We start from the raw sequence: 26,376 nt of genomic DNA on the forward strand, positions 1-26,376 counted from the left end.
GGGGGGCCTGGGTTTTATTCCCAGCTGTGGCAGCCATAACCCATGGGCTGCCTCCGATTTTGTACCATCCTGCCGCCTCTGCGCCCCCTGCCCCGGGTTCAAATCCTCCCACCAGGAATCTCCCTCCTCGTTTACCTCCCCGTTCCCCAGCGAGCCGGGGCACGAATGGGTTAAAGACACCAAGCGCCTGGCGTGTAGCCTGGAGCAGGGAGGGGGACGGGATAGCGGAGGGACCTTCCTGTGCCAGCCTCGGACACCTGGGTCCCGAGCCCAGCTGCCCTCCCGCCGCAGTCTGCAGCTCCGGGGGATCGCCCCGGCCCGGCGGTGAGTCGGGGCGCGGGGAGAGGCGGCCATGGGAGGGAGGGAAACAGCCGCAGAGGCAGGAAATCGCTGCCTGGAGGAAGCGGCTTCAGGGCCGGGGGGGGATCGGAGTCGAACCGCGGCTGGGACCAGAGAGATTCCCCCCCCACCCCCCCGCCCCAATCCCTGGGCAGCCCCGGGGTCTGTGCAGCTAGCTCCGCAGTGCAGGCGTTAAGCAAGTTGTGCAGCAGGCGAGGCAATGGCCTGCCCGGGGGAATGGCTCTGCCAGCGATGATCCCGGGTGTGGGCTGACTTAGGCTGGGGGGAGGAACCCGGCTGTGGAGAAGGCATGAGGGAAGGGGGGGCTGGTGTCTGGTGGAGCAATGACTGCCTCTCCAGGGAGCCACCTGCTCCCTGCCCACACTGCCCGCCAAGGGTGAGCTAGTTTGTGGTGTGGCAGCTGGAGCTGGGACTTGCCCAACTCCTCTAGATGCCCACGGGGTGGGAACAGCGGCTGGGCTGGGGCTTAGTTAGTGGCCCCCTGTTAGTGGGGCTTCTGCTTTTGGGGTTCAGTTTTTCGGGCGTTATTTTTAACAATTTTTCAGTTCTGTGTAGCTATCCAAAAGCTGGGGGGGGGGTGTTTCAGGCCTTTCCCTTTGTATCAATATTCTTCATTTTGCAATTTAAACTTTGAGTAAATCAACAGAGTATTATCACTTTATTGTATTATCAATATTATATTGTAATGAGGAATTTATTTGCTATAGGCCCTTATGCACTTTTACCTAGCACTGTTTCAAACAGCACTATGTTAGAGCACACTAGGGAGCTTCTAGTGCGCACCAGCAGGGTCCATGTGGACCAATTAATGCTCAACACATTCCTTCATTTGAGAAATCATACTCCTGTAGTGCACATGACTGCTCCGTCTAGACAAGTCCTTATAACCCTTTCCAATGTTTGATTTCTTTTCTTTGTATTGGGGTGTTTTGTTCGTGTTTATCAGCTAAAACCTAAAATCAGATGCCCTACCCATTAGCAATGCCCCGGGCATCCCGTGCCCGAGTAATGGCAATTTAAGAGGACATCGTGTCTCTTGCGATACACAGCGTAGCTGTAGCTGTGTTGGTCCCAGGATTTCAGAGAGACAGAGTGGGTGAGGTAATATCTTTTATCTGGGGTTGTCAAATGATTAAAAAAATAATCACAATTAATCACGAGATTAAAAAAACAGTCACGATTAATCACAGTTTTAATCGCAGTGTTAAACAATAACAGAGTATCAATTTAAATGTATTATAAATATTTTTGGATGTTTTTCTACATTTTCAAACATATTGATTTCAATCACAACACGGAATACAAAGTGTACAGTGCGCACTGTATATTATTTTTCAGTTCACCTCATGCAAGTTCTGTGGTGCAACCTCTTTATAGTGAAAGTGCAATTTATAAATGTAGAATTATTTTTTTACATAAACTACACTCAAAAGCAAAACAATGGAAAACTTTAGAGCCTACAAGTCCACTCAGTCCTATTTCTTGTTCAGCCAATCGCTCAGACACACAAGTTTGTTTACATTGACAGGCGATAATGCTGCCCGCTTCTTATTTGCAATGTCACCTGAAAGTGAGAACAGGCGTTCGCATGGTACTGTGGTAGCTGGCATGGCAAGGTGTTTATGTGCCAGATGTGCTAAACTTTAGCATGCCCCTTCATGCTTCGACTTGCAGATTCTAAAGTGATAATAATAACTCTACATTTGTAAGTTGCACTTTCACAATAAAGAGATTGCACTCCAGTACTTGTATGAGGTGAACTGAAAAACACCATTTCTTTTGTTTATATTTTTTACAGTGCAAATATTTGTAATCAAAAATACTAATATAACGTGAGCACTGTACCCTTTGTATTCCATGTTGTAATTGAAATCTGGATGTTTTGCTACATTTTCAAATATATTGAAGTATTTATAATACATTTAAATTGGTATTCTATTATTGTTTAACAGTGCGATTAAAACTGTGATTGATCGTGACTATTTTTTAATCTAGTTAATTTGTTTTCCATTAATTGCTTGCGTTAACTGCAATTAATTGACAGCCCTGCTTTTATTGGACCTAACTTGTGACACTGGCACTGGCTGAGTGCTGGGCAAGGACTCCGAACTCCTGGGTTCGATTCATGGTTCTGCTATAGACCTTGGACAAATCACCTTTCCTCTCTGGGCCTCAGTTTATACTCCTGCACTTTGTCTATTTAGAGCAGACAGTAAGCTGTTCAGGGCAGGGAGTGTCTTCCACTGCGTACCTGTACAGCACCCAGGGCAACAGAGCCCCAAACTCGGTCGTTGGGTGCTCATGCGGTCCCTGGCACAATGGGGCCCTGATCTCTGCCGGGGTTTCTAGGTGCTACTGTTGCTAGTGACAGTAAGAAGTTCTCAGTCCTGTGATAATCTCCAATGCCTCCTCTCTGCTGTTCCAGGGGCAGGCGTCCCCGTTCCCAAACCCGACCTCGTGTCACACATGGAGCCATGGGAAGAGCTGCAAGTCCCAGATCCCCAGTGCTCCAAGGAACAGGAGATGCCAAGAGGCACCCAAGAAGGTGAGGGTATTCGGAGACCATCTGTGAGGGACCATCCTTTGATTTCACTCCTGGCACTCTGGCAGGTGAATAGGGAGGAGAGGATAACAAACTCCCTCATCTTCCATGCTAGGCAGGCTTAGCTTCCTTGAGACACTCCCAGCTCAGGAGATTCAGGGAGGCAGTTTCTCCCCCTTAACCATCATGTAAAACCAGTCTCTCAGGGAGTGTGTGTTTCTTCAACATCTCGCTCACCCTCGGTCTTTTGACTGTCCCCTCCCCCCTTCATGGGGGCGGGGGTGATTCAGGCACAGATCCTCAAAGGTTCCCATTGATTTCAGTGGAAGTTAGGAGTTGGAAGTACCTTTGAGGATCTGGATCTCAGCCCTAGGAAGGTGGGTCTGGCCCACCAGAAGTGGGAGGGCAGAGGTCGCTAGTCCTGGGTGTGCATCTCAAGAGCTCTGACCTGGGCTATTGTCCAGCCACGGTTCCTGACTGCCAGGATATGGAACTGACCCGATAGATGCTGCAGTAACCCTCTGTACATTAGGCAGACGAACATCTAGAGCGGCTATAGATTATTACAGGCCACTCCTGGTCTGCCCCAGGACACCTCCTCTGGGCATCAGTGCAGCAATGACTCCCATCTGGCTCCTCTTACAGGTGCCGAGATCCCACGTAGAAGCAAGGAAGAGACTTTGCAGCATGAAAGGGAAGCAGCCAGATGCAAAGGGAGTGTGTCCTGTAAACTCAAGGGGGGCGATCGCTGGGTGGAAGGGCAGCAGGATCCTGGACCTCTGGGCTCCATTTGCGTGAAGAGTGGCTTGAGCGACGGGTCAGTGGGTGGCATCCCAAGCCCCATCACCTGCCCCATGTGCGGGAAGGGCTTCAGCCGCAGGTCGAACCTCACGAAGCACCAGCGGGTCCACACGGGGGAGCGTCCCTTCTGCTGCACCCAGTGTGGGAAATGCTTCACTCAGAGCTCCAACCTCTGCCGGCACCAGAGCCTCCATGCAGCGGGCGAGGGGCCCTGGCGCTGCCCTGAGTGTGGGGAGAGCTTCACAGGGAGCGCAGGGCTGGCCAGGCACCAAAGAACGCATGTCGTAGGGGAGAGATCCCACTTCTGCCACCAATGTGGGAAAGCCTTTGCCAGCCACTCACTCCTGACCATCCACCGGCGCAGCCACTCGGGGGAACGGCCGTTCTCATGTGCCCAGTGCGGGCGCAGCTTTGACCGCAGCTCCCTACTGGTGGAGCACCAGCGCACCCACACTGGGGAGCGCCCCTACCGCTGCCACCAATGCAGCCAGGGCTTCACCCGCGCCACCCACCTCAGCCGGCACCAGCTAATCCACCGTGGCGAGCGACCTCACGGCTGCCCCGAGTGTGGCCGGCGCTTCCGGCTCCGGGCTGCGTTAGTCAAGCACGTGCGGAGCCACACAGGGGAGCGACCCTATAAGTGTGCTGAGTGTGGGGCGGTCTTCGCCAGTGTCTCCTCCCTGGCTCGGCACCGCCGGAGCCATGCCGGCGAGAAGCCCCACCGCTGCCCTGACTGTGGCAAGAGGTTCGGGCAGAGCACTGCCTTCGCTGAGCACTGCCGCACCCACACCGGGGAGCGCCCCTACCGCTGCCTGGAGTGCGGCCGCGCCTTCGCCGGCAGCTCCAACTTCATCCGGCACCAGAGAGTCCACACCGGGGAGCGGCCCTACCAGTGCCAGGGCTGCGGCCGCACCTTCCGGGTCAGCTCCAACCTGGCCAGGCACCAGAGGACTCACCACCAGGGGCTGGTGGCCACTGAGTGTGGAGATACTCCCTTGCTGGGACAGGCAGGACAGAGCTAGGGCCACTGGGGGCATGGGCCAAGGTGGAGCCAAAGGCCAGGGGAGCTGGACAGGGCTGGGCCATTGCAGGTGTAGGCTGAGGTGGAGCTGAAGGCCTGGCTGGGGCTGGGCCATGGCGGGCATAGGCCGAGGTGGAGCCAAAGGCTGGGGGGGTTGGTTGGGGCTGGGCCATGTCAAGTGTAGGCTGAGGTGGAACCAAAGGCCAGGGGTGTGGGTTGGGGCTGGGGCCATGGCAGGCGTAAGCTGCAATGGTCAGAGCACAAGGCAGGAGGAAGTGGCTGGTGGCTGGATTCTCTGCAGCCCTGAGCCAAGCAACACCCCATGGAGCAGGATCAGATGGCCTCAGGGAAGGTGGCTCCTCCATCTTGCCGCACCAGCCCCCTCTTCCCTGCCATGGTGCTGAACTCTCCGTCCAGTAGGAAGCGGTGCCTCCTAAACCCTCCTCCTACCATTACCGCCAACTTAGGCCGGGCCTGCTGCGGCAGAGCTCTCTCCTTTCATCCCCCCAAGGAAGAAAGGGCCAGTGTTGGCCCCTGGCTCCAGTCTGCTGCTCACAGGGCTGCGCCATGGCGACAAACTCAGAGGTGCCCCAGGGGCAATCCCGCCCTAGGAGAGCTGCCCGTCTTTGCTGTATGGACCAGCATCAGGCAGGCTGGGCCCTGCCCACAGTGCCGCAGGTCTCCGTGGGTTGTGTGCCACCCCCCACCCCGAGCCAATGCCGCTTGAGCCGCAGCAGGTTTCTTGATATTAAAAACAAAAGCCCGTGGTTCCCAGGTGAAACGTGGGGTCGGCCGACACACTGAGCCCCGGAGCTGCCTGCTGAGCCATGCTCATCCTCGTTGCACTTGTCAAACCAACCCAAATAGCTTTCTTCGACAGGGTACCAAGTCTCGTGGATGGGGGGACGTGGTATATCTTGATTTTAGTAAAGCTTTTGATACTGTCCTGCATGATCTTATAAATAAACGGGAAATACAACCTAGATGGAGCTACTATAAGGTGGTGCAAAACTGGTTGGAAAACCATTCCCAGAGAGTAGTTATCAGCGGTTCACAGTCATGCTGGAATGTCTTAACGAGTGGGGTCCCACAGGGATCAGTTCTGGGTCCGGTTCTTCATCAATGATTTAGATAATGGCATAGAGAGTACACTTATAAAGTTTGCGGATGGTACTAAACTAGGAGGGATTGCAAGTGCTTTGGAGGACCGGATTAAAATTCAAAACGATCTGGACAAACTGGAGAAATGGTCTGAAGTAAATAGGATGAAATTCAATAAGGACAAATGCAAAGTACTCCACTTAGGAAGGAACAATCAGTTGCACACATACAAAATGGGAAATGACTGCCTAGGAAGGAGTACTGCGAGAAGGGATCTGGGGGTCATAGTGGACCACAAACTAAATATGAGTCAATAATGCTGTTGCAAAAAAAGCGAACATCATTCTGGGATGTATTAGCAGGAGTGTTGTAAACAAGACATGAGAAGTAGTTCTGCCGCTCTGATTAGGCCTCAACTTGTGTCCAGGTCTGGGCACCACATTTCAGGAAGGACATGGACAATTTGGGGAGAGTCCAGAGAAGATCAACAAAAATGATTAAAGGTCTATAAAATATGACCTACGAGGGAAGATTGAAAAAATTGGGTTTGTTTAGTCTGGAAAAGAGAAGACTGAGAGGGGACATGATAACCGTTTTCAAGTATGTAAAAGGTGGTTACCAGGAGGAGGAAGAAAAATTGTTTTTTCTTAACCACTGAGGCTAGGACAAGAAGCAATGGGCTTCAATTGCAGCAAGGGAAGTTTAGGTTGGACATTAGCAAAAACTTCCTAACTGTCAGGGTGGTTAGGCACTGGAATAAATTGCCTAGGGAGGTTGTGGAATCTCCATCATTGGAGATTTTTAAGAACAGGTTAGACAAACCTGTCAGGGATGGTCTGGATAATTAGTCCTGCCTCAAGTGCAGGGGACTGGACTAGTTGACCTCTTGAGGTCCCTTCCAGTTCTGTGATTCTGTGATGGTTGTGGTGGTCCCTTCCGGACTGCTGTCCAAGCAGGGTCACCTGTATTGCCCTCTGCATGCTCATAACACTCAGGTCTGCATGAAGACAAGGGCAGTAATCCAATCTTATACTTCCGCCAGTGGCCTGCAGGGGTCAGGCATGACGTTTTCCCCCCAGCAGCACAATTGGGCAATGGATTCTGGGTTATTTGTTTTATTCACCTTTCTCTGTATCATTAGGGATTGACCACATCTGGAGGTAGGACACCGGAGGGTGGACCAGTGCTCAGAGCTGATGTGCCTTGTTTGCATGCTCATGGTATAACTGCTCACCAAATTTGTGGTCAGGAATGAATTCCCCCCCAGGTCATGCTGGCAGGGAGAGTGCACACCATTCCTGGAAGTACTGGAATATCCAGTACTCTGGGGAGGCATGAGTGATCACCCTATCTCCCCCCAACTCTAATCCGCTAGACCCCACTCCCTTTGCAGAGCTAGGGCTAGAACCAGGAGTCCTGACTTCCTGCATCCCTACTTAACGCACTAGACCCCACTCCCTTCGCAGAGCTGGGGATAGAAACCAGGAATCCTGACTCCCACCTCTAACTCACTAGACCCCATTTCCTTCCCAGAGCTGGGAATAATTGGATCAATGGAGATGGGGTCTGCTCCTGAAATGGATGCTCTGACAGGGAGCATTTCTGGGGGGTTGCTCTTTCAGGGAGACAATGTCAGTATAGCAGGAAGGCACAGTGTTATAGAGGGGGTGGGGAGCTGGCTCCGGGGGTCTCTGGGGTGCGGGTGAGGTCTGGCTGGCACATAGCTCTGGCACATTCACTCTGAACAGCAGTGGTGCGTGTGGGGGAGATCTGGGTCTGAGCCCCATTCCAATGTGGGAAGGATCTGTTTGTGCTGAGGTTGGAAGGGAGCAGCTGAATCCAGTCTGGCTGAATGCCACGATGCTGCTAGGGGGCGGGGACGAGCTGCCCACGTGTCAGACCCAGGAGACCAGTTATGATGTGTTGGGAACCTGAGCTGGAGATGCCCTGAGAATTCACAGCATCTGACAGCTCACTGCATGGATCACAACTGCACAGACATTCCTGTACTGCTTACTCCCATCCCTAGACTGGGAATAGAACCCAAGAGTTCGGACTCTGCCCCCTCACCAGCTCCACATTCTCTCAGTAGCTTTGACAGCGTGGTCTAGCTGCAAGGACACTGGCCTGGGAATTAAACCTGCTGAGGGATTGTGAATCAGACTGTTTACACCTTTTTACACCTGTTTACATCCTTTTTGTTCTTTTGGGAAATCAAACGACTGAGCAGCAGTTTGGAGAAAAGATGTCTGAGTTAAAATTGTTAAACAACAAAAACCACCAAAGAAAGAAAGAAACAAATAAAAACTCGACCCAGAACCAGGACAAAAATGCAGGGAACTGCTTATGGAAACGGCAAGTCTTATTAATTGAATAAAGAGAGAAAAATAGGAACCCACATGTAACTGACCCAGACAGGATTTAGGGCAAGGTGCAAACAAAAGAGGGACTGAAAAAGATATTCCAAAGGAAAAAAGTTTGGAAGAGGGTTTGGCAAGTAGAAAACATTAAAGCCTCCAAATGCAGCTTGGTAACATCCAAGTCCCACCTCCTCATGAGATTAGGGTTGCCAATTTTGTTTCGACTTATTCCGGGAGGTTTCATCATGACATAATCTTTAATTAAAGATGAATCTTTAATTCCTGGAGACTCCAGGACAATCCTGGAAGAATGGCAACCCTACATCAGATGCTAGCAGTTGTTGCTAAACCCACAGATAAATATAACCTATGACGGGCACAGGTGAGGTTAATAACAAATATCCCTTAATTTACTGCATCATTGTTAGAGTCCTTGAGTTAAAAGCAAAATTCAACCTCTAGGGCAGAGTTAAGGTCATGAGTGCACATCCCTCCATTTCTGACGGCACTGTTAGAATGCTGTAGCTAAAAGTGAACAAATACCGCAGATATTTGGGAGTTCGGACTTAATACCTTCTGCCAAGATTTTCAGAAGTGACTAGAGATTTTGAGGCTGTGTGTGCCCCAGCTCAATACCTTAAAGGGGGCCTGATTTTGGGAAGAAAAGTGCTCAACACTTTATTCAGAATCAAGCCCTTTTAAAGATGTCCCAAACCTTTTAGGCTACAGAGGTCCAATCCTGAAAGGATCATAGCAATTACGGCTTCTATCAACACTTCACAAGAAGCAGCCAGGTCCTGGATGCATCTGCGAAGAGATTCTTAGGTGCCTCTAAAGTGGCACCTAATAAATATGGTTATGGAGGATTCAGGAAAGAAGAGTTTAACCCAAACATTGTCTAAATTGGGATTTGTGCTGATTCCAGCTGCTCGTCATGTATCTGTCCCAATGTAAACCCCTAAGGAAGACTATGGAAATCATTACTTCTATTGGTGCAGGGGATGTCTTGAATTGGGGCAGATTTCCAGCATACAAAAGATCTTGAAATCCCCTCAGGAAATCTGATCAAGAACTTGTTAAAATAACGAAATTTTTCACCATGAAAAATTTCATTTTTTTGAGAAAGAAAAGAAAGAAAGAAATGTAAAAACATTTTATTTTCAAATCACAATTTCGGACTGGATTTTCAAAGAAAAAAGTTTTCAATTTGGGGATTTTTGAGTTATTTTTCTCTCCCCTCCTTTTTGCCTCACTGCAAATGATGGGTGAAAGTAGAAGTGAGACAGAAAGCGTGTTTGATGAGAGGAGAGCAAAGCAAAAAAATCCAATTTGAAATTAAACAAAAATGTGCATTTTGTGATCACCAGTCAAAATTTTTTGTTGAAAATAACGTTTTCATGAGAAAAACTCCATTTTTCACTAAACTTCATTTTTTGCCAGGAATATGTTTTGCTTACAAAATATCAATTCACTCTGATTAATTTAATCCCATTGAATTTAGAAACCAAATTCTCTTCAACTCCTTTGAAAAATCCCAGCTGGGAAGGCTAACTCCTAACATCCAAATCCAAGTGGTGGAGTCCTAACAACAGTAGCTCAGTCTTTAACAAAACACTTCCTGAAAGGCGGAGTTAAGGTTATTAATGGCTATCAATTAGGGATCTGGGGCAAAAATTGGGGGTTGGTCCTGCTTTGAACAGGGGGTTGGACTAGGTGACCTCCTGAGGTCCCTTCCAAGCCTGATATTCTATGACTCTATGATCCCTTAATTTGTGATACTATTCTTAGAATCCTGCAGTTAACAAAGTTTTTTGCCTGTGGAAAACAAACCTTTCCTTGGTTTTTATTGTTCATTTTTTGTTTTGTGTTTTAACAAATAAAACAAAAAGTGTACGTTGTTATTTCTAATCTTCCCTAAGTACTATTTTTAAGTGTTAGTTTTCTAAAAAATTAAATACATAAAAGTTTTGGGAAAAGAATGGAGGAAAATGTTAATTTTCATATTACAAATATATATACATAATATATATAAAACCAGGGAGGTTTCAAGCAAATAGGAGTGACACTTCCAAAAAGTCTTGAAAAGCAAGGAGCCAATTCCATTGTGATGTGTTGTTTATTCTTGTATATCCAACTCATGGGGTCTCAGCCCCCAAAGGTGATTGTTACAGGATCTGAAGGAATTTGGGCACATGACTCTCTTCCAAAGCTGATCAAATGCTGGTCTGTCCCGTCCCCACCCCCCTTTTTTTTTTTTTTGGACAAAACAGATATTTCCCCCCCTAGAAATTTCCATTCCATGGAAAAGTTGATGGGATTCATTGAAAAATACCTGGAAACTGTTTGGGTTTTGAGGGGGAGGGATAGCTCAGTGGTTTGAGCATTGGCCTGCTAAACCCAGGCTTGTGAGTTCAATCCTTGAGAGGGGCCATTTAGGGATCAGGGGCAAAAATTGGGGATTGGTCCTGCTTTGACCAGGGGGTTGGACTAGATGACCTCCTGAGGTCCCTTCCCACCCTGATATTCTATGAACCCAAATTTTCTCACCTTTAGGTTTGTTGACAAAAACCCTGAACATTTCCAACCAACGTTTAGACGAAAAATTTCAAGGAAACACATTTTTCCCAACCTTGTTTTCATTAAAAAATTTATGGGGACACACAAATCATTTCCTGACCAGCTCTCATCCGTTAGACCCAATCCCAACCCAAATGCATGATCCCATGCTACCCTGAGCTAAAGGGGTAACTTCCCCAGCTGTGAGTGAGCAGTGGGATGTTGTAGTAGCCAGGGCTGTGCACTAGAGGGAGACATGGCCACAGGCATTAAGCCCACGAATTACACCTGAGCCTTAGAATCCTGGCTATAAATTCAGCCTCTGGTGGATTCCTAAACCCTTCACAACTGTGAGACACATGAACAAATTCCACCAACTCCACTGGGATTGGAGCAGGTTCACAAATGCCTCCAAATTTTAACCCTACCAGCCTGGCCACTCTAAGCATTCACAAATCATGAGTCAGCCCCCAGAATAATCATGGCTTAAAAACATCATGAGATGTTGAAAATCATAAATGTAAGGGTCTGTCCCAACCATGAGGATCAGAAAATTCAGAAATCAGATCTTTCTCCCCAACCATGAGGATCAGAAAATGACGTTTTTAAAAAGCTGAGATTTTCCTATAGTCACATGACTTTTGGGGGGAAAATATCACCAACAATTTTGATTAAAAGAAAAAAGGTGTCTTGTTCCAGAACCAAATTGACTTAGTGAAACTGTTTTTCTTTCTGTCCCTTGATCAGCTCTAGCACTACACCTGCTCCCTGTCCCTCTCTAGTGGCTGGATAAAGGATTACAAGTCTGTATCACCCTCTTGGCCTGGTAACTCCAGCAACAGAGGAGTCCCGGGTTCAATCCCCACCCAGGGCAGCCAGGGAATGGAGGGGCTTAGTTGGCAGGTGGGGAGGGGAGTTCATTATCACCATCGTCCACCACAATAATAGTGGCATGGAGCTTCTGATGCTGCGCCAGCTGCGAGGGAAAGCAGAACCCTTTGCCGCATTGGTGGCAGCGGTGGGGCCGCTCCCCAGTGTGGATGGCCTGGTGTTGCACCAGGTTGGAGCTCTGGGCAAAGGTGCGGCCACACTGCCCACAGGCAAAGGGCCGCTCACCGCTATGGGTCAGTTGGTGCTTGCGCAGCACCTTGCCATCAGCGAAGCCCTTGCCGCATTGGTGGCAGCAGTAGGGCCGCTCCCCACTGTGCAGCCGCTGGTGCCTCAAGAAGCTGGAGCTATCACTGAAGGCCCGGCCACATTTCGGGCACTTGTATGGGCGCTCCCCAGTATGGGTGCGCAGGTGCTGTGTCAGGTTGGAGCTCTGGGCAAACGCCTTGCCGCATTGGTGGCAGCGGTGGGGTTTCTCACCAGTGTGGACTCGCTGATGCTGTGTGAGGTGTGAACTCATGCTGAAAGTCTTCCCACACTCAGTGCACCGGAAGGGCCGCTCCCCGGTGTGGATCCTCAGGTGCTTAAGGAGCGGCGATCGGTCCACAAAGCCCTTGTGGCACTGGGGACAGCGGTGGGGGTTGTCAGGGCTATGGAGCCGCTGGTGTTTGGCCAACTGGGAGTGCAGACAGAATCCCTTCCCGCACTGTGGGCAGATGAAAGGCTTCTCCGCCAGGTGGGTCTTCTGGTGCTGCGTCAGGTTGGAGCTCTGGCTGAACCCTTTGCCACACTGGTGGCAGCGGTGGGGTTTCTCGCCAGTGTGGGTGTACCGGTGCTCAATCAGGTGTGCCCGACGGCCGAATGCCCTCCCACAGTCGGGGCAGCGGTAAGGTCGCTCCCCAGCATGGGTGCGTCGGTGCTGGGCCAGCCGGGAGCTGTCGGCGAAGCTGTGCCCACAGCTGGGGCAACAGTAGGGGCGCTCGCCTGTGTGGGTACGGGCATGCTTGGTGAGTGACGAGCTGTCCACAAAGCCTTTGCCACACTGGGGGCAGGTGTAGGGGCGCTCTCCCGTGTGGGTCCTGCCGTGCTTAACTAGGGACGAGCTGTCGGCGAAGCCTTTGCCGCAGTCGGCACAGCGGTAAGGGCGCTCACCCGTGTGCATGCGCCGATGCTGCACCAGGTGAGAGGGCCAGGTGAAGGCTTTGCCGCAGTCAGCACATTTGTAGGGTTTCCCTGAGTTGGCAGCGGGGAGCGTCATTGGTGGCCATTCCTGGTCGGGGCTGGGGGACAACTCCCACTCGGACCCGCTTGACAGCGCCCCGTCCTCCGGGCCAGGACTCCCCTCCTTGTCTCTGCTCTGCGCCTCGTCGCCAGCTGGAACGACATGGAAACAGATCACCACTCCCGGGGCTGAAAAACCGTCTCCCAACCCACCCTCTAGAGATGGAGCTGGCTGGGAGCCCGTGTCCCAGCATGACACGCAGGCTAGGAGAGGGATTGTGGGCTGAAATCCAGGATGTGCTGGAGTCCAGAGTGCAGCTCCCATAGGGCTTATGAGGCATGCTTTTTTTAACAATGAGTGTAATCAACCATAGGGACAACCTACCAAGGGTTGTGGCGGATTCTCCATGACAAGATTTAAAGCAAGTGTGGCGGTTTTTCTAAAAGATCAGGCCTAGTTCAAACAGGAATTAACTCAGGGAAATTCTCTGGCCTGTGTGATACAGCAGAACAGACTAGATAATCACAGTGGTCCCTTCTGGCCTTGGAATCCATGATTCCATGGGCTACAATGGGGTCAGGACTTCACCTGTGGATGTCAAGGCCAGAAGAGCCCATTGTGCCCATCCAGTCCAGCCTGAGAACCCAGGCCAGAGAACTTCAACCAGTATCAAGATCCTTGGCTGTATAACTTCATAGATTCCAAGGCCACAAGAGACCATTGTGATTATCTAGTCTGACCTTCTGTGTAACACAGGCCAAAGACCTGCCCCCAAATCATTCCTTGGGCAGAGCTTTTAGAAAAGCATCTAAACTTGATTTTAAAACTGTCAGGGATAGAGAATCCACCATGACCCTTAGTAAATTGTTCCAATGGTTCATTACTCTCAATGGTAAAAATTTACACCTTCCTTCCAGCCTGAATTTGTCTAAGCTTCAACTCCCAACCACTGGATTGTGTTAGACCTTTCTCTATCCCAGTGTAGACTTATAGACTGTGGTCAAGTCACTCCTTAACCTTCTCTTTACTAAATTAAATAGATTGAGCTTCTGGAGTCTCTCACTATAAGGCAGGTTTCCTAATCATTTAATCATTCTTGTGGCTCTTCTCTGAAACCCTCTCCAATTTTTAAGCATCCTTCTTGGATTGTGGACACCAGAACTGGACACAGAATTCTAAGAGCAGATGGATCAATGACAAATACAGAGATACAATAACCTCTCTGCTTCTCTTAGAGATTCCCTTGTGTATGCATCCAAGGATTGCACTAGCCCCTTTGGCCACAGCCAATGTTTACTAGAGGGGAATTAACCCCTAGGATTCTCCAAAAGATGAGTACACCTGGGGTAGATGGGCAGAGAGATGAAAGTGGACGGAGATAGCCTGACAGGGTTCTGTAACTCGCCAATGTAGCCCAGTTTGTGAGTTGTGTACACTTCTATAGCAATCACTGTTAGCATGATCTGCCAACCAAGAATTAATTTAAGGCCAGCAGGGCCCATCATAACCATCCAGTCCACCCTCCAATGGCTATTAGCCAAGATAGTTAGAGATGCAACCCCATGCTCTGGGTGTCCCTAAACCTCTGGCTGACAGAAGCTGGGACTGGACAACAGGGGATGGATCACTCAATAAGTTGCCCTGTTCTGTTCATTCCCTCTGAAGCATCTGGCATCTGCCACTGTCAGAAGACAGGATACTGGGCAACACTGACCATTGGTCTGACCAGTCTGGCCATTGTTGTGTTCTCCTGCCTCACCTAACTCCCCAGCGATTCCTTCCTCCACCCAGTAACTCCTGGCTGAGCGACACGTGCCTATTTAACTGGAGAAATCTGAGAAACATTTTGTTTGACAAATCTGAGAATTCACAAGGCCCAAAAAGTTGGTTCCACTTTATCATAAGGCTCCATCTATAAATGATTCCTCGATGTCTTAAAGAACGGTGACTGAATAGATAGAGTGCCCAGCAGCTCAATACGCTCCTGAAAACCATGGGGTATAATTATTATTACTATTAGTCTGATTTATTTGTATTACTGTAGCACTTAGGAGCCCAAGTGGTGGACCAAGACCTCCTTGTCCTAGGCACTATACAAACACCGAACAAAACCATCTACACACCTTCCAGCGCTTATAATCATCCACCACATGTGCCTGTTCCATGCTTTCAACAGCTGGGCCTTGGTGATTAACACTTTACCTGCCATTTATAAACAGAATCGCTATATAAAGTGTGTCTGAAAAAACAAATCCATCCAGTATGTCTCAGATTACTTATCCAGCTGGAGTCACAACTGACCCCGTCACATTGATGTGGCAGCTCTTGGTTCCCGTGCTGAACTGGACGAGATGAGGCAGGGGTGGATGGGCTCACTGTGTCCTGGGGAGCCAGGGTTAGTTAGGAAGTGTCTCTCACCTGTGCCTGCAGGGACGGGGCTGTCACTGGAGCACCGGGGATCCAGCGTGCACGGCTCTACCTCTGGCTCCATCTGGGACTCACGGCTGGTCTGGGGGTTGGGAATCCGGCCCTGAGGACAGAAAAGAGGGGAGACCAGGGCTGGGTTAAACAGCTGTTACAAAGGACGCTCTGTGAGTTTGAGGGACTGGAGGGACATATGATGGCGGGACATGGCAAAAAGGGCCAGGGGACCCGTGGGCACAGCAGGGGGGGTCCTGAAGACAAAACGTCTGGGTGGAAGAAGTGCTAATGTGACAGACAATGGGGATCAAAGGAGGGATCTTGGCTGCCTGCTGTAGTTAGGCCCAAAACAGATGTGGCCAGCTCAAGGAGAGAAGTCCTCCCTGGGCCCAGCTACTGCCTCTGGGAGAGGTGCATAAGCGACATCCCTTCCAGCGCTGCAGGAAGCGCCTCTGCTCCGGAGTTCCCAGGACAGCGCGGTCCCGGTGCCCCTGCAGTGTGGACGTGCCCCGAGCGCAGCCAGACTCCGCCGCAGGGGCTGGAACAGAGACGCCTCTAGCGGGGACCCTGCGCGCGGCCCCGGGGGCTCAGCAGAGGGCCCCGGGGCTCAGCAGAGAGCCCCGGGAGCGGGGGAGCTTGGAGCTTCCTTGGGACCAGCTGGCTGGGAGCGGGGAATCTGCCTGGTCCCAGCCACAGGGCAGCTCCGCTCCCCCGGCCCTGCGGCCGCTTCCTCCGGGCAGCGATTTCCTCCCTCCCGCCCCGGAGCCGCGTCTCCGCCGCGCCCCGCTCACCGTCCTGCCGGGGCCCGGGGCTGCAGCCGGGGACTCGCCCTGCGCACACACAGGCCGGGAGCCGGGCTGGGGACCCAAGTGTCGGCCGGGGCTGGCACAGGAAGGTCCCTCTAGTTATTACGTCCCCATGCCGGGCCGGCTTCTCCGGCTCTGAGCTGGGATGAGGAACTCGGTGGGTTTAACCCATCCCTCCCCAGGCGGCAAGGGAGCGGGTGTCTCTCCCTCCGGGGCCTCTGGCTGCCTGCGGGAGCGAGCGGCTGGGTCCGCACAGGGTGTCACGTGGCTCATCAACGTGGGTGCCGACCCCAGGGCCGAGTGGCGCAGGCCCGGGCACAGACCCCAGGCCGGTTGTGTGTTCTGTACCTCAGATGTCACCAAGCAAGTATCAGAGGTGAACTCCTCAAGCCCTAGAATAACTGGCGTCACTGGCAGTTGCCCTGGGCACTCTGGCTAGCCTGCCACCCCGGGCAAACCTGCTTTTGTGCGAGAGGGTCCCTTACCCCAAAAATCACAACAATATTCAGGTTTCAGAGGAGCAGCCCTGTCAGTCTGTGTTCGCAAAAAGAAAAGGAGTATTTGTGGCACCTTAGAGACTAACCAATTTATTTGAGCATGAGCTTTCCTGAGCTACAGCCGTGAGCTGCAGCTCAGGAAAGCTTATGCTCAAATAAATTGGTTAGTCTCTAAGGTGCCAGAAGTCCTCCTTTTCTTTTAACAATATTCAGGCTACTCGCAGTCCCAAAGGACCAGTCACTTACCCCAGGTCAGTTGCACCTTAGATCTTCCCCCAAAGATAACACTTGTGGCCAATCCTTTAATTAACTAAAGATTTATTAACTAAAAAAAGGAAACAAGAGAGTTGTTCACTGTGAAAGTAGAATGAATTATATTGAAATTATAATTCATTAAAGAAATGCTACTTGAAGGGTTTGTTGAAATATAGTTGTCAGGAAGAGAAACATTAAGGAGTGTGAGACAATGGGTCCTCAAGCTAATTAACTTAGAGCTTCTACTGAGCTAGGAGATTGGTAAACGTTAGTATGCAAATAAGATATGCATGTATATTTGTCAGTTTTTGCTTCCTTTTGTCTCTTATGTTAAATTGGCTTTGGCTTACCTGTATAAATAAGTTAGCTTGAACCTCAGAGCGGGGCTCACATATCTGGGTGCACTGGCAAAGCGCTTTGCTAATAAACAGAGTGGGCTGACAAATTATGTGAGTATTAGAATCATAGAATCATAGAATATCAGGGTTGGAAGGGACCCCTGAAGGTCATCTAGTCCAACCCCCTGCTCGAAGCAGGACCAATTCCCAGTTAAATCATCCCAGCCAGGGCTTTGTCAAGCCTGACCTTAAAAACCTCTAAGGAAGGAGATTCTACCACCTCCCTAGGTAACGCATTCCAGTGTTTCACCACCCTCTTAGTGAAAAAGTTTTTCCTAATATCCAATCTAAACCTCCCCCACTGCAACTTGAGACCATTACTCCTCGTTCTGTCATCTGCTACCATTGAGAACAGTCTAGAGCCATCCTCTTTGGAACCCCCTTTCAGCTAGTTGAAAGCAGCTATCAAATCCCCCCTCATTCTTCTCTTCTGCAGGCTAAACAATCCCAGCTCCCTCAGCCTCTCCTCATAAGTCATGTGTTCTAGACCCCTAATCATTTTTGTTGCCCTTCGCTGGACTCTCTCCAATTTATCCACATCCTTCTTGTAGTGTGGGGCCCAAAACTGGACACAGTACTCCAGATGAGGCCTCACCAATGTCGAATAGAGGGGAACGATCACGTCCCTCGATCTGCTCGCTATGCCCCTACTTATACATCCCAAAATGCCATTGGCCTTCTTGGCAACAAGGGCACACTGCTGACTCATATCCAGCTTCTCGTCCACTGTCACCCCTAGGTCCTTTTCTGCAGAACTGCTGCCTAGCCATTCGGTCCCTAGTCTGTAGCGGTGCATTGGATTCTTCCATCCTAATTGCAGGACCCTGCACTTATCCTTATTGAACCTCATCAGATTTCTTTTGGCCCAATCCTCCAATTTGTCTAGGTCCTTCTGTATCCTATCCCTCCCCTCCAGCGTATCTACCACTCCTGAATCTGACTTTGACATCACAAAGTTGAAGCCGGTAACTTACACACACAAATGAGTTACAGTCTTAGGTTCCAAAAGGTGATAAAATCTGTTGTAATGTGCAAGCACTATAAATCCTCTGGAGCTAAGCAGCTTGCTTCAACTCAGTAATATCACCCTCTCTGCATTCCAAGCAGCAGAGTGATAACAATTTCTTCTTGAGGGGGATTTGATTCCCTTCCCCCAGAGTTCAAACCCTGCTGGGACAAGCGCATGTCCCCTTTTTGTGGGGAAAACAATCAACAAAGTATTTTGGTTCCACTCCACAATGGTTTGTCTGGTGTCTATGGGCCTTCTTTTGTTGGGCAGGAGGTGACACCTCTCGTGGTAAACGAGTATCGCACATGTGGTGATGCTCGTCTCCTGACTGTAAGGGTTTCCAGTTTCATAGCAAACACTTTAATAGTTACAGAGCAAACACTTAAATATTACCTTATAATAGAAGATTCAGATATTATAATTGAGATCAATGCCTGCAGCAACTCACAAGCATTTTATAAAGTCCAAACACAGAACACATTTCTATGAAGCTAATATATATTTTAACAATGCTAACACACAGGCGAACCGGTCTGGTTTCCAGCTATGCATCTGTCAGTATTCAGTGAGGCCTAGGGGCCTTGGCATGAGCTGGCACCTTGTCTATTGGTGTCACAGCACTGTTCTCACAAAAGTCTATCGGGGGAAATCCCAGGGAAGTGAGAGCAGCATTTGGGCCTTTGATGGCAAAGCACAGCTCTCCCACCATTGGAGAAGGGTTTCAGAGACGAGCTACAGGAGCTATTTGAGGTCTGGAAAACCTGCTCTATAGTTAAGGTTATATTTTTATTGGTAACTGCCGATAAATGTCAATTTCACCATCCACACACACCCATAGATGAAAAACAATTTCCGCTGTAATAATAAAAATTTACAGATAGGTAAAGCAAGAAACATGCTGCTTGAGAACTAGAGTTTGATTTAAGGCTACATGCCTTGTTTTATTTTGACATGTGACATTGACCATTAGTGTTTTAGTAACTATAAAGCTTTAACTTTTTTAATCTCGAGGTCTACCATCATTAAATAATTATTGTCTGACATCTCCCCCCCACACACCTTGTTGGACCTCCTATAATTTCCCACAACTGTGAAAATTTATATAAATTTTGAAAAAATTGCTTCAAACCAAACTGATGTGATACATCGATGTTATTTTAAAAAATAAAATCCTGCCACACCTGCCAATAGTGAGGTACCAAAGGACTTCAATGGGTTTCGTTTATTCGAGAAAAGGTTAAGAGGTGACGTGATCCCGGTGTATGCACTGACATGGAAGGGATGGCTGAGAGCAGAGGGCCCTTTATCCTCCAGTCTAGGCAGAGCATGATCCACTGTCTGGGAGCAGAAGGGAGACAAATGGAGGCTGGGAATTAGGGGGCAGTGTTTATCTGGGAGGGGAATGAACCATTGGGAGAGCTCCCCTTAGGATGGGGTGAATTCTCCATCCCTGGGAGTCTGTCAGTGGAGGTGGGGCGTCTCTCTCTCAAAGCTCTGCTCTAGCTCAGCCAGGAGTTAGGAATCCTGGGGGAGATTCTCTGGCCTGGGTGAGGCAGGAGCCTGACCCAGATGGGCACAATGGGCCCTTCTGGCCATGAGCTCCATGACTCTAAATCCAAGCTGTTATAAACAACTGTAGGGCAGGAGGCAGAGGTTGCTCACAGAATACACCAGCAGTATAAGAGGGAGTCTAGTCTCTCAGGTGTTGAGGGAGAAACTTCCAGGCCACGTGTGGAGGCTGCAATGACATTTGGCCAGAGGAATAGCGGAAAGACAGACAATAGGCCGAAAGGCTAGGACAGAGAGAAGGCCTGAAGGGTGGCAAGATAATTCTGGGGAATTTTTGCCTAACACAGAGATGTCAAAGATGCCCCAGGGTCAGATCCTTCGCTGGTGTAAATCAGTGTCACCTCAATGGAGTGTTGCCGATTTACATCAGTTGGGGATCTGCCCCCACTAGGGTGACCAGATGTCCCGATTTTATAGGGACAGTCCCAAACTTCAGAGCCTTTTTCTTATATAGGTGCCTATTACCCTGCACCCTTTATCCCAATTTTTCACACTTGCTCTCTGGTCACCCTAGCCCCCATTGAGCCCAGTTTACACCCGTGGGGGATCTGCCACATTTCTCACAATGCATTGAGCGGCTCATGCAGCGTCATGGCTGGGGTGGGAAGGGTTAAGCCCAGTGACTCCTGGGTCTGCCACTTCGCAGAGCAGACGGCTGGGACGGGGACAGGATAGCGGAGGGACCTTCCTGACAGCGCGGTCCCCAGGTCTGGCCCGCGCGTGAGCAGCGGGTCTGGGGGGATCGCCCCAGCCGGGCGGTGAGTGCGGGGCGCCGGGCTGCCGCGAGAGGCGGCACCCGGGGAGGGAGGCAGGAAATCGCTGCCCGGGAGAAGCCGCTGCCGGGAGGAGGGGACCGGCCTGGAGAGACCCCCGCTCCCGCAGCCAGCTCCGGGGCAGTATGGGCTGGGAACGGGGCTGGGGTAGTGGGGGCGGGCTGGGGGCCGGGGAGCATCGGCTGAGCTGTGCCTGGGGGAGGCTCCGACAGACCCAGCCTGGCTCTAGCCAAGGCTACCGGCCTCTCCCCCGCTCCAGCCCCACAGCGCCCCCTGCTGGCTCTGGGGATTGAGCGCGGGTCTGTGCTCCCCTCCCCCCGGCTCTGGGGCACATTCCCTGCAGTCTCCCCTCTCCCCCGTGGGTCCTCCCAGGCCCTGGCTCCATGGTGACCTGTTCGGCTCCTCCCCAGGTCAGGGTGCATGCCGGTGAAGGTTGAACAAGTGGCCTGGGAGAAGATGGCATCCCCTGGGGCATTATGGGAATCTCCCGGTTCCCAGCTGGACCAGCCGCAGCTCCATCCAGAATGTCTATCCCAGAAGGAGGAGGGAAAGGCAAGACCCCACTATGAGCTGCTTTCTATCCCCAAAGAGAAGCCCCAAGCTCTCCCGGAAACAGGACACCAACGTGAGCTTCTTTGTGACATAAAGGAGGAACCCCTTGAAACGGGTAACAAATCATTTCTCCATCCCCCGCCCTTACTGCATATCTGTGCATCGCCCAGCATGACGGGGCCCTGATCTCGGTCACTGGGTGTCTGTGCATCGCCCAGCATGACAGGGCCCCACTCTCCGTCACTCTGTCTGTGCAGTGCCCGGCCCAACGGGGCCCTGCTCTTATTTGGCACATGTATCTATCCGTGTTATTTATCTGGCCTCACCGGTGCCAGGTCTGAGCATCTCACAGTCATTTGTGAGTTTAGCCACACGCAGCCCCTGTGAGGCTAGGAAGGATCAGGCTAAAGGTGAGACCCAGAGAGGTTCACCCAGCATCACTCAGGAAGTTCGTTTCAGAGCAGGAAATTGAACCCAGATCTCCTGACTCCCGGTCCAGTGCCCTAAGCCCTGCACCATCCCCATTCACAGGTGCCCCTGCCGTAGATGTTATAACAACAGACTGACTCTCATCTGGATTGTCTCTTCATTCCAGCTGTTGACAGGAAGCTGAGCAAGGAAGGTACCAACACTGCCCCCTCTGCCCTCAGCTCCCTGTGCCCATTCTCCCTCTGGGAGAACCTGGCAGACTCCACTGGCTGTGGGGACGAAGTACCCAGGGATCCCACTGCTAACCCCCAGCAGGACAAGCCCTTCCGGTGCAACAAAGAAGAGGTGTTTGAGGATCCCACCCTTGCCCCTCAGCTGGATGGGGCACTTGGAGATCTCACCTCTGCCCCCCAGCCAGCTGAGAAGCCATTCAGGTGCAGCGAGTGCGACAAGACCTTTGGGCAGAGCTCCCACCTGCTGCAGCACCAGATCACGCATACCGGGGAGCGCCCCTACCAGTGCCCTGACTGCGGCAAGCGCTTCAGCTGGAGCTCAGCCCTGTGCCAACACCAGCGCATTCACCGCGGGGAGCGCCCCTACCAGTGCCCTGACTGCGGCAAGCGCTTCGCCCAGAGCTCCAACCTGACCACCCACCGGCGCACCCACACGGGCGAGAAGCCCTACCGCTGCCCACAGTGCGGCCGCGGATTCAGCCAGAATGCCAACCTGCTGACCCACCAGCGGGTGCACGCGGGGGTCAAGCGCCACGAGTGCCCCCAGTGCGGACGGGTCTTCGTGGAGCGCTCGTCCCTGCTCAAGCACCAAGGCGTGCACCTGGCGGAGAAGCCGTACCAGTGCCCCGAGTGCGGGCGCAGCTTCACACAGGGCTCCACACTGGCCCAGCACCTTCGCATCCACACCGGTGAGAAACCATACCAATGCGGTGAGTGCGGGAAGTGCTTTGGGCAGAGCTCGGCCCTGGCCCAGCACCGCCGGGCCCACACAGGTGAGAGATCCTACCACTGCCACCAATGCGGCAAAGCCTTCAGCCAGAGCTCCAACCTCATCACTCACCAGGCCTCACACACCGGTGAGCGGCCCTACAAGTGCCCGGACTGCGGGCGCGCCTTTGGGCGCAGCGCCCATCTGGTTACCCACCAGCGCACCCACACTGGGGAGCGACCCTACCGCTGCCACCAATGCGGCAAGGGCTTCAGCCAGAGCTCCACCTACATCCAGCACCAGACCACCCACACCGGTGAACGCCCATACAAGTGCCCGCAGTGTGGCAAGGCCTTCAGCCAGAACTCCAACCTGCTCACCCACCAGCGCATCCACACCGGTGAAAAACCTTACCGCTGCCACCAGTGCGGCAAGAGCTTCCGGCAGAGCTCAGGCTATCTGCAGCACCAAAGGACCCACACAGCCTTGCAGCCCTCCACCACACCCACATAATGGTGCTCGCCATGGGGACTATGGGTCTAACATCACAAGCCTCCAATGTTTGTGCTAACTCAGAGACATGGTGGGAATTACAAACCACAATATGTTGCCTGGGCAGCAGAGGGTTACACACAGTTGGACATGCAACTGCCTCTCCTGATAGGGCTAAAGCAGTGACACAGTGGACTCATAGATGGATCTGGACTGAACATGGGTTTTCCATTTCATGGGAAATTCTGTGATTTTTTGGGGGGGAAATATCCATTCCAAAACAGAATGAAAAGAAACAAATTCAAAACTTCCCCTAAAACAAAATCTGTGGGGGAGGGGGAGGGAACATCTAGTGTTAGCAAAAACAATTTCTTCTGGGTTAGACTCTCTCATTCTTTATTATATACCATAATATACAATTTTAAAAATATATGTAATACGCAATTTAAAAAATTGAAAAGAAACATCATCTGGAAATGGGAAATCAAAATGTTCCGCTAAAGGTCAAAGCATTTTGTTCCAGTTTTTTTCCTAACTGAAATTTCATTGAAATCGATGTATTTCCACTCAATGAAATGGCATTTTCTGACGGAGACATATGGCATCACAAAAGTTCCAACCGGCTCTTTTCAATAAAGGCTATACATTGCCCTGCCAACACAATGTGGTTGCACCCAGGCAGATGTGCACTGGGAACATCAAACAGATCTATACATCGATGTATACATCGATATATGTATCACACAGATCTATAACATCGATGTATCACATCGTGATCTGTGGTTGCACCCAGGCAGATGTGCACTGGGAACATCAAACAGATCTTCTTGTGCTGACTTGTCCCACAATCCACTTAGAACTCACTCCCCAACTAGATTCATTTCTCTCGATTTCTGAGGGGTCTTTGATCTCACAGACAAAGGCAGAAAGAGATCTGCTGGCTGGGAGCTTCCCCAGGCAGAACTGCATTGGGAGAGCAAAAACTTTTCATCCAGGGGAAGATTGAAAGGCTGGAATCAAAACATTTAAACTATTCAGTCACTGAGTTTGGGTCACTAGTAACAGCCTATGTCTCTGAGATCTCAGCTTGCAGATCTAACTAGACAAGGAGTATAGTCTGCTAAACTAGATTCCCAGCTGGCATACATCAGGTATAGCCCCAACAGAGTCAATGGGGCCAGATCCCCAGCTGGTGTCAATTGTCTGTAGCTTCATTAGAGTCAATGGCCCAGATCCCCAGCTGGAGTAAGTTGGCCATAGCTCCACTGGGGAGATCTTGTCAGGCTGCTTGGAGATTTGAACACTCACTGGGATGTGAAGGAGGCTGTGAGTTAGAGTCACACGTCCCGTATTTGTGTTGTGGATAACAAATCGGTTAACCTCTACCATGCTCTCAGCTGTGGAGGCTGTATTGAGATGACTGGCTGTGATGGAAATGTTGCATTCCCAATATTTGTACTTTTAACATTTGTTTTGTGAGGTTGTTGTTTTTTCTGGAACTTTCAAATAAATTGAAGGAAAAACTCAGAACAAAATACCAGTTTTTCTATAGCATTGTCATGGTTTGTCATTGTAATCAACTTCTCAACTTTGTAAAGTGCCCAGGGTCAAGGAATATTGACATGAAATGAAATCCCAAATCACATATGTTTTATTAAGTAAAACACAGTGGTACAAACACGCAAAGTTAGGTTAAAGTCCAGTGAATTCCCGTCTATGAACAATAACCCACATGTTCAATGGCGGAAAAGGTGGGGCTTATTGTTTGTCTTCAGGTCCAAGCTTGTGTTGTAGGTGGCGCTTGGGAAGGGCACCACCTGTTGCTCCTCAGTGGACCCCCCTGCCGTGCGGGTGACTGTTGCTATGGGACCCCGCATGCCATGCTGACCCTAACTTGGCCCGCGGGCAGGGTCCAGGAGCACATGCAGTGGAATGAATCGGGAAAGGCGGCAGATGCAGCCACCCCAGCATGGTTGCCCGACCCTTGAGCCTGGCCTACTTTCAGGGGCCCTCACAATACACAGCCTGGAGGGCAATGGGAGTGCTGCTTAGCCCAGTAACCCAGTGTGGTGCTAGGGAGCACTGCAGAGAGTGGGATGGGTGCTCAGTAGGGGGCATTGTGATGCAAGGAGTGGAGTGGGGGCTCAGTAGGGGGTGCTGTGCTGCAGGGAGCAGGTGGCGGGGGCTCTGTAGTGGGCATCATGATGCAGGGAGCAGGGCAGGGTCCTCTTACGCTTTCCCAATTCTGGGACTTCTCTGATTTCTGTGGCCCCTATTTGGATGCAGGATTCATCTTCAGTGCCTGTCCCAAAGCTCCATCTGGCTGTGACACCCCCCAGGGGCGAGTGACAGGAGAGAAACACCATTTTTCACTTCACTCTTTCCTTTTGTCTCACACTGAATTATTACCAGACAACATTGGTTTCCTTTTTCGGTTTAAGGTAATGGAAGAATACAATCAATTTGTATTCTGGCCCAGGGACCCTCTATCCTTTGATGACTCGGGGGGGGGGGGGTCCTTCTACCAGTCCAATATCTTCATTACTGGCAGCACAAGGCAAGCAATTATTTACATACTGCTCCATATCAGTTCTCATATTTGGCCACCAGCTGCTGCTTGCAGCCTGCTAAGTGTTTTCTCCATGTCTAGATGTCCATTATTATGGACTAGGGTTATCACTTCAGATCTTGTTTCAGTTGGGACAACCCTTACTGGCACATTTTCCCCATTTTGGTAGCTAAAATGAATCCTGTATTATGCAGCCAAATTTTCCACCCTTGATATTCCCCTTTAGCTACAAGCCTTTTTATTGCTGGATCTTTTTTTCCTGTAGGGATATTAGACCTATTTGTTCTGTTTTATCCCCTTCTACTGCTACTGGAACTAACTGGAATTACGGTTGCCACAATGTCCCCTCGTTAGCGCCTTCCTTAGCCTCCGCGTCTGCACTGTTATTCCACTGAGCCTCCTCAGTCTCTTTCTTATGACCCCTTACCTTTCCCATTTGTACCAGCTGTTCTCTCTGCTGTGCTAAATTCCAAAGGTAAGACAATTTCTTGGCATGTGCAACAGGCTTGTTACCTGCTGATCTCATTTCTCTTTTCCGCCACTGGGACATCCAGTCTACTATAGCTCTTAGTACCCACTCAGAATCTGTGAAAAGACCTACTTTTAAAAAATCGATCAGGTATCCTGATCTAAATGTGCCACCAAGCCAGCAGGATCTTGTGCTGATACTGCGAAAACAGGGGTGTCCAGCCTCCCTATGCTATTTTCTCGGCAGGCAGGGGACCTGTAGGTGCAGCTTTTTCGTGGTATGCCAGCCTTTGAAGCAGTTCTGCAGTGGGTGGCCTGTCAGTTTGGTCCCTGTTCTCATACTTC

At 50.7% G+C, this 26,376-nt stretch overlaps 2 protein-coding genes across 2 annotated transcripts; one reads left to right on the top strand and one right to left on the bottom strand.

Moving 5' to 3' along the window:
- On the top strand, positions 1-24,585 carry LOC125637943 (uncharacterized). The gene is made up of 9 exons (XM_075129079.1): positions 1-324; positions 2,786-2,905; positions 3,548-4,720; positions 12,346-12,515; positions 12,726-12,809; positions 18,508-18,567; positions 20,482-20,564; positions 20,990-21,246; positions 21,727-24,585. Exons 2-9 carry the CDS (start codon positions 2,827-2,829, stop codon positions 23,013-23,015), a joined length of 3,195 nt encoding a protein of 1,064 aa, XP_074985180.1. The 5' UTR covers positions 1-324; positions 2,786-2,826; the 3' UTR covers positions 23,016-24,585.
- On the bottom strand, positions 10,283-16,325 carry LOC125637923 (uncharacterized). The gene is made up of 3 exons (XM_048853009.2): positions 16,064-16,325; positions 15,270-15,381; positions 10,283-13,003 (listed from the first exon to the last, which is right to left on the bottom strand). The coding sequence occupies exons 2-3, from the start codon at positions 15,340-15,342 to the stop codon at positions 11,634-11,636; spliced, it is 1,443 nt and encodes a 480-aa protein (XP_048708966.2). The 5' UTR covers positions 15,343-15,381; positions 16,064-16,325; the 3' UTR covers positions 10,283-11,633.
- Positions 24,586-26,376: the final 1,791 nt, after the last annotated feature.

The sequence above is a fragment of the Caretta caretta genome, chromosome 6, assembly GCF_965140235.1.
Source record: "Caretta caretta isolate rCarCar2 chromosome 6, rCarCar1.hap1, whole genome shotgun sequence".
Taxonomy (NCBI): domain Eukaryota; kingdom Metazoa; phylum Chordata; order Testudines; family Cheloniidae; genus Caretta; species Caretta caretta.

Excerpts from the sequence above, each read along its gene's own strand:
- LOC125637943 (XM_075129079.1), top strand. The coding sequence starts at position 2,827 with ATGGAGCCATGGGAAGAGCTGCAAGTCCCAGATCCCCAGTGCTCCAAG. Across the intron at positions 12,810-18,507 it reads ATGCGCCGATGCTGCACCAG|GAGGTGACACCTCTCGTGGT; the intron begins GTGAGAGGGCCA and ends TTTGTTGGGCAG. Across the intron at positions 20,565-20,989 it reads GGGATCGCCCCAGCCGGGCG|GTCAGGGTGCATGCCGGTGA; the intron begins GTGAGTGCGGGG and ends GCTCCTCCCCAG.
- LOC125637923 (XM_048853009.2), bottom strand. The coding sequence starts at position 15,342 with ATGGAGCCAGAGGTAGAGCCGTGCACGCTGGATCCCCGGTGCTCCAGT. Across the intron at positions 13,004-15,269 it reads CCCCGTCCCTGCAGGCACAG|CTGGCGACGAGGCGCAGAGC; the intron begins GTGAGAGACACT and ends ATGTCGTTCCAG.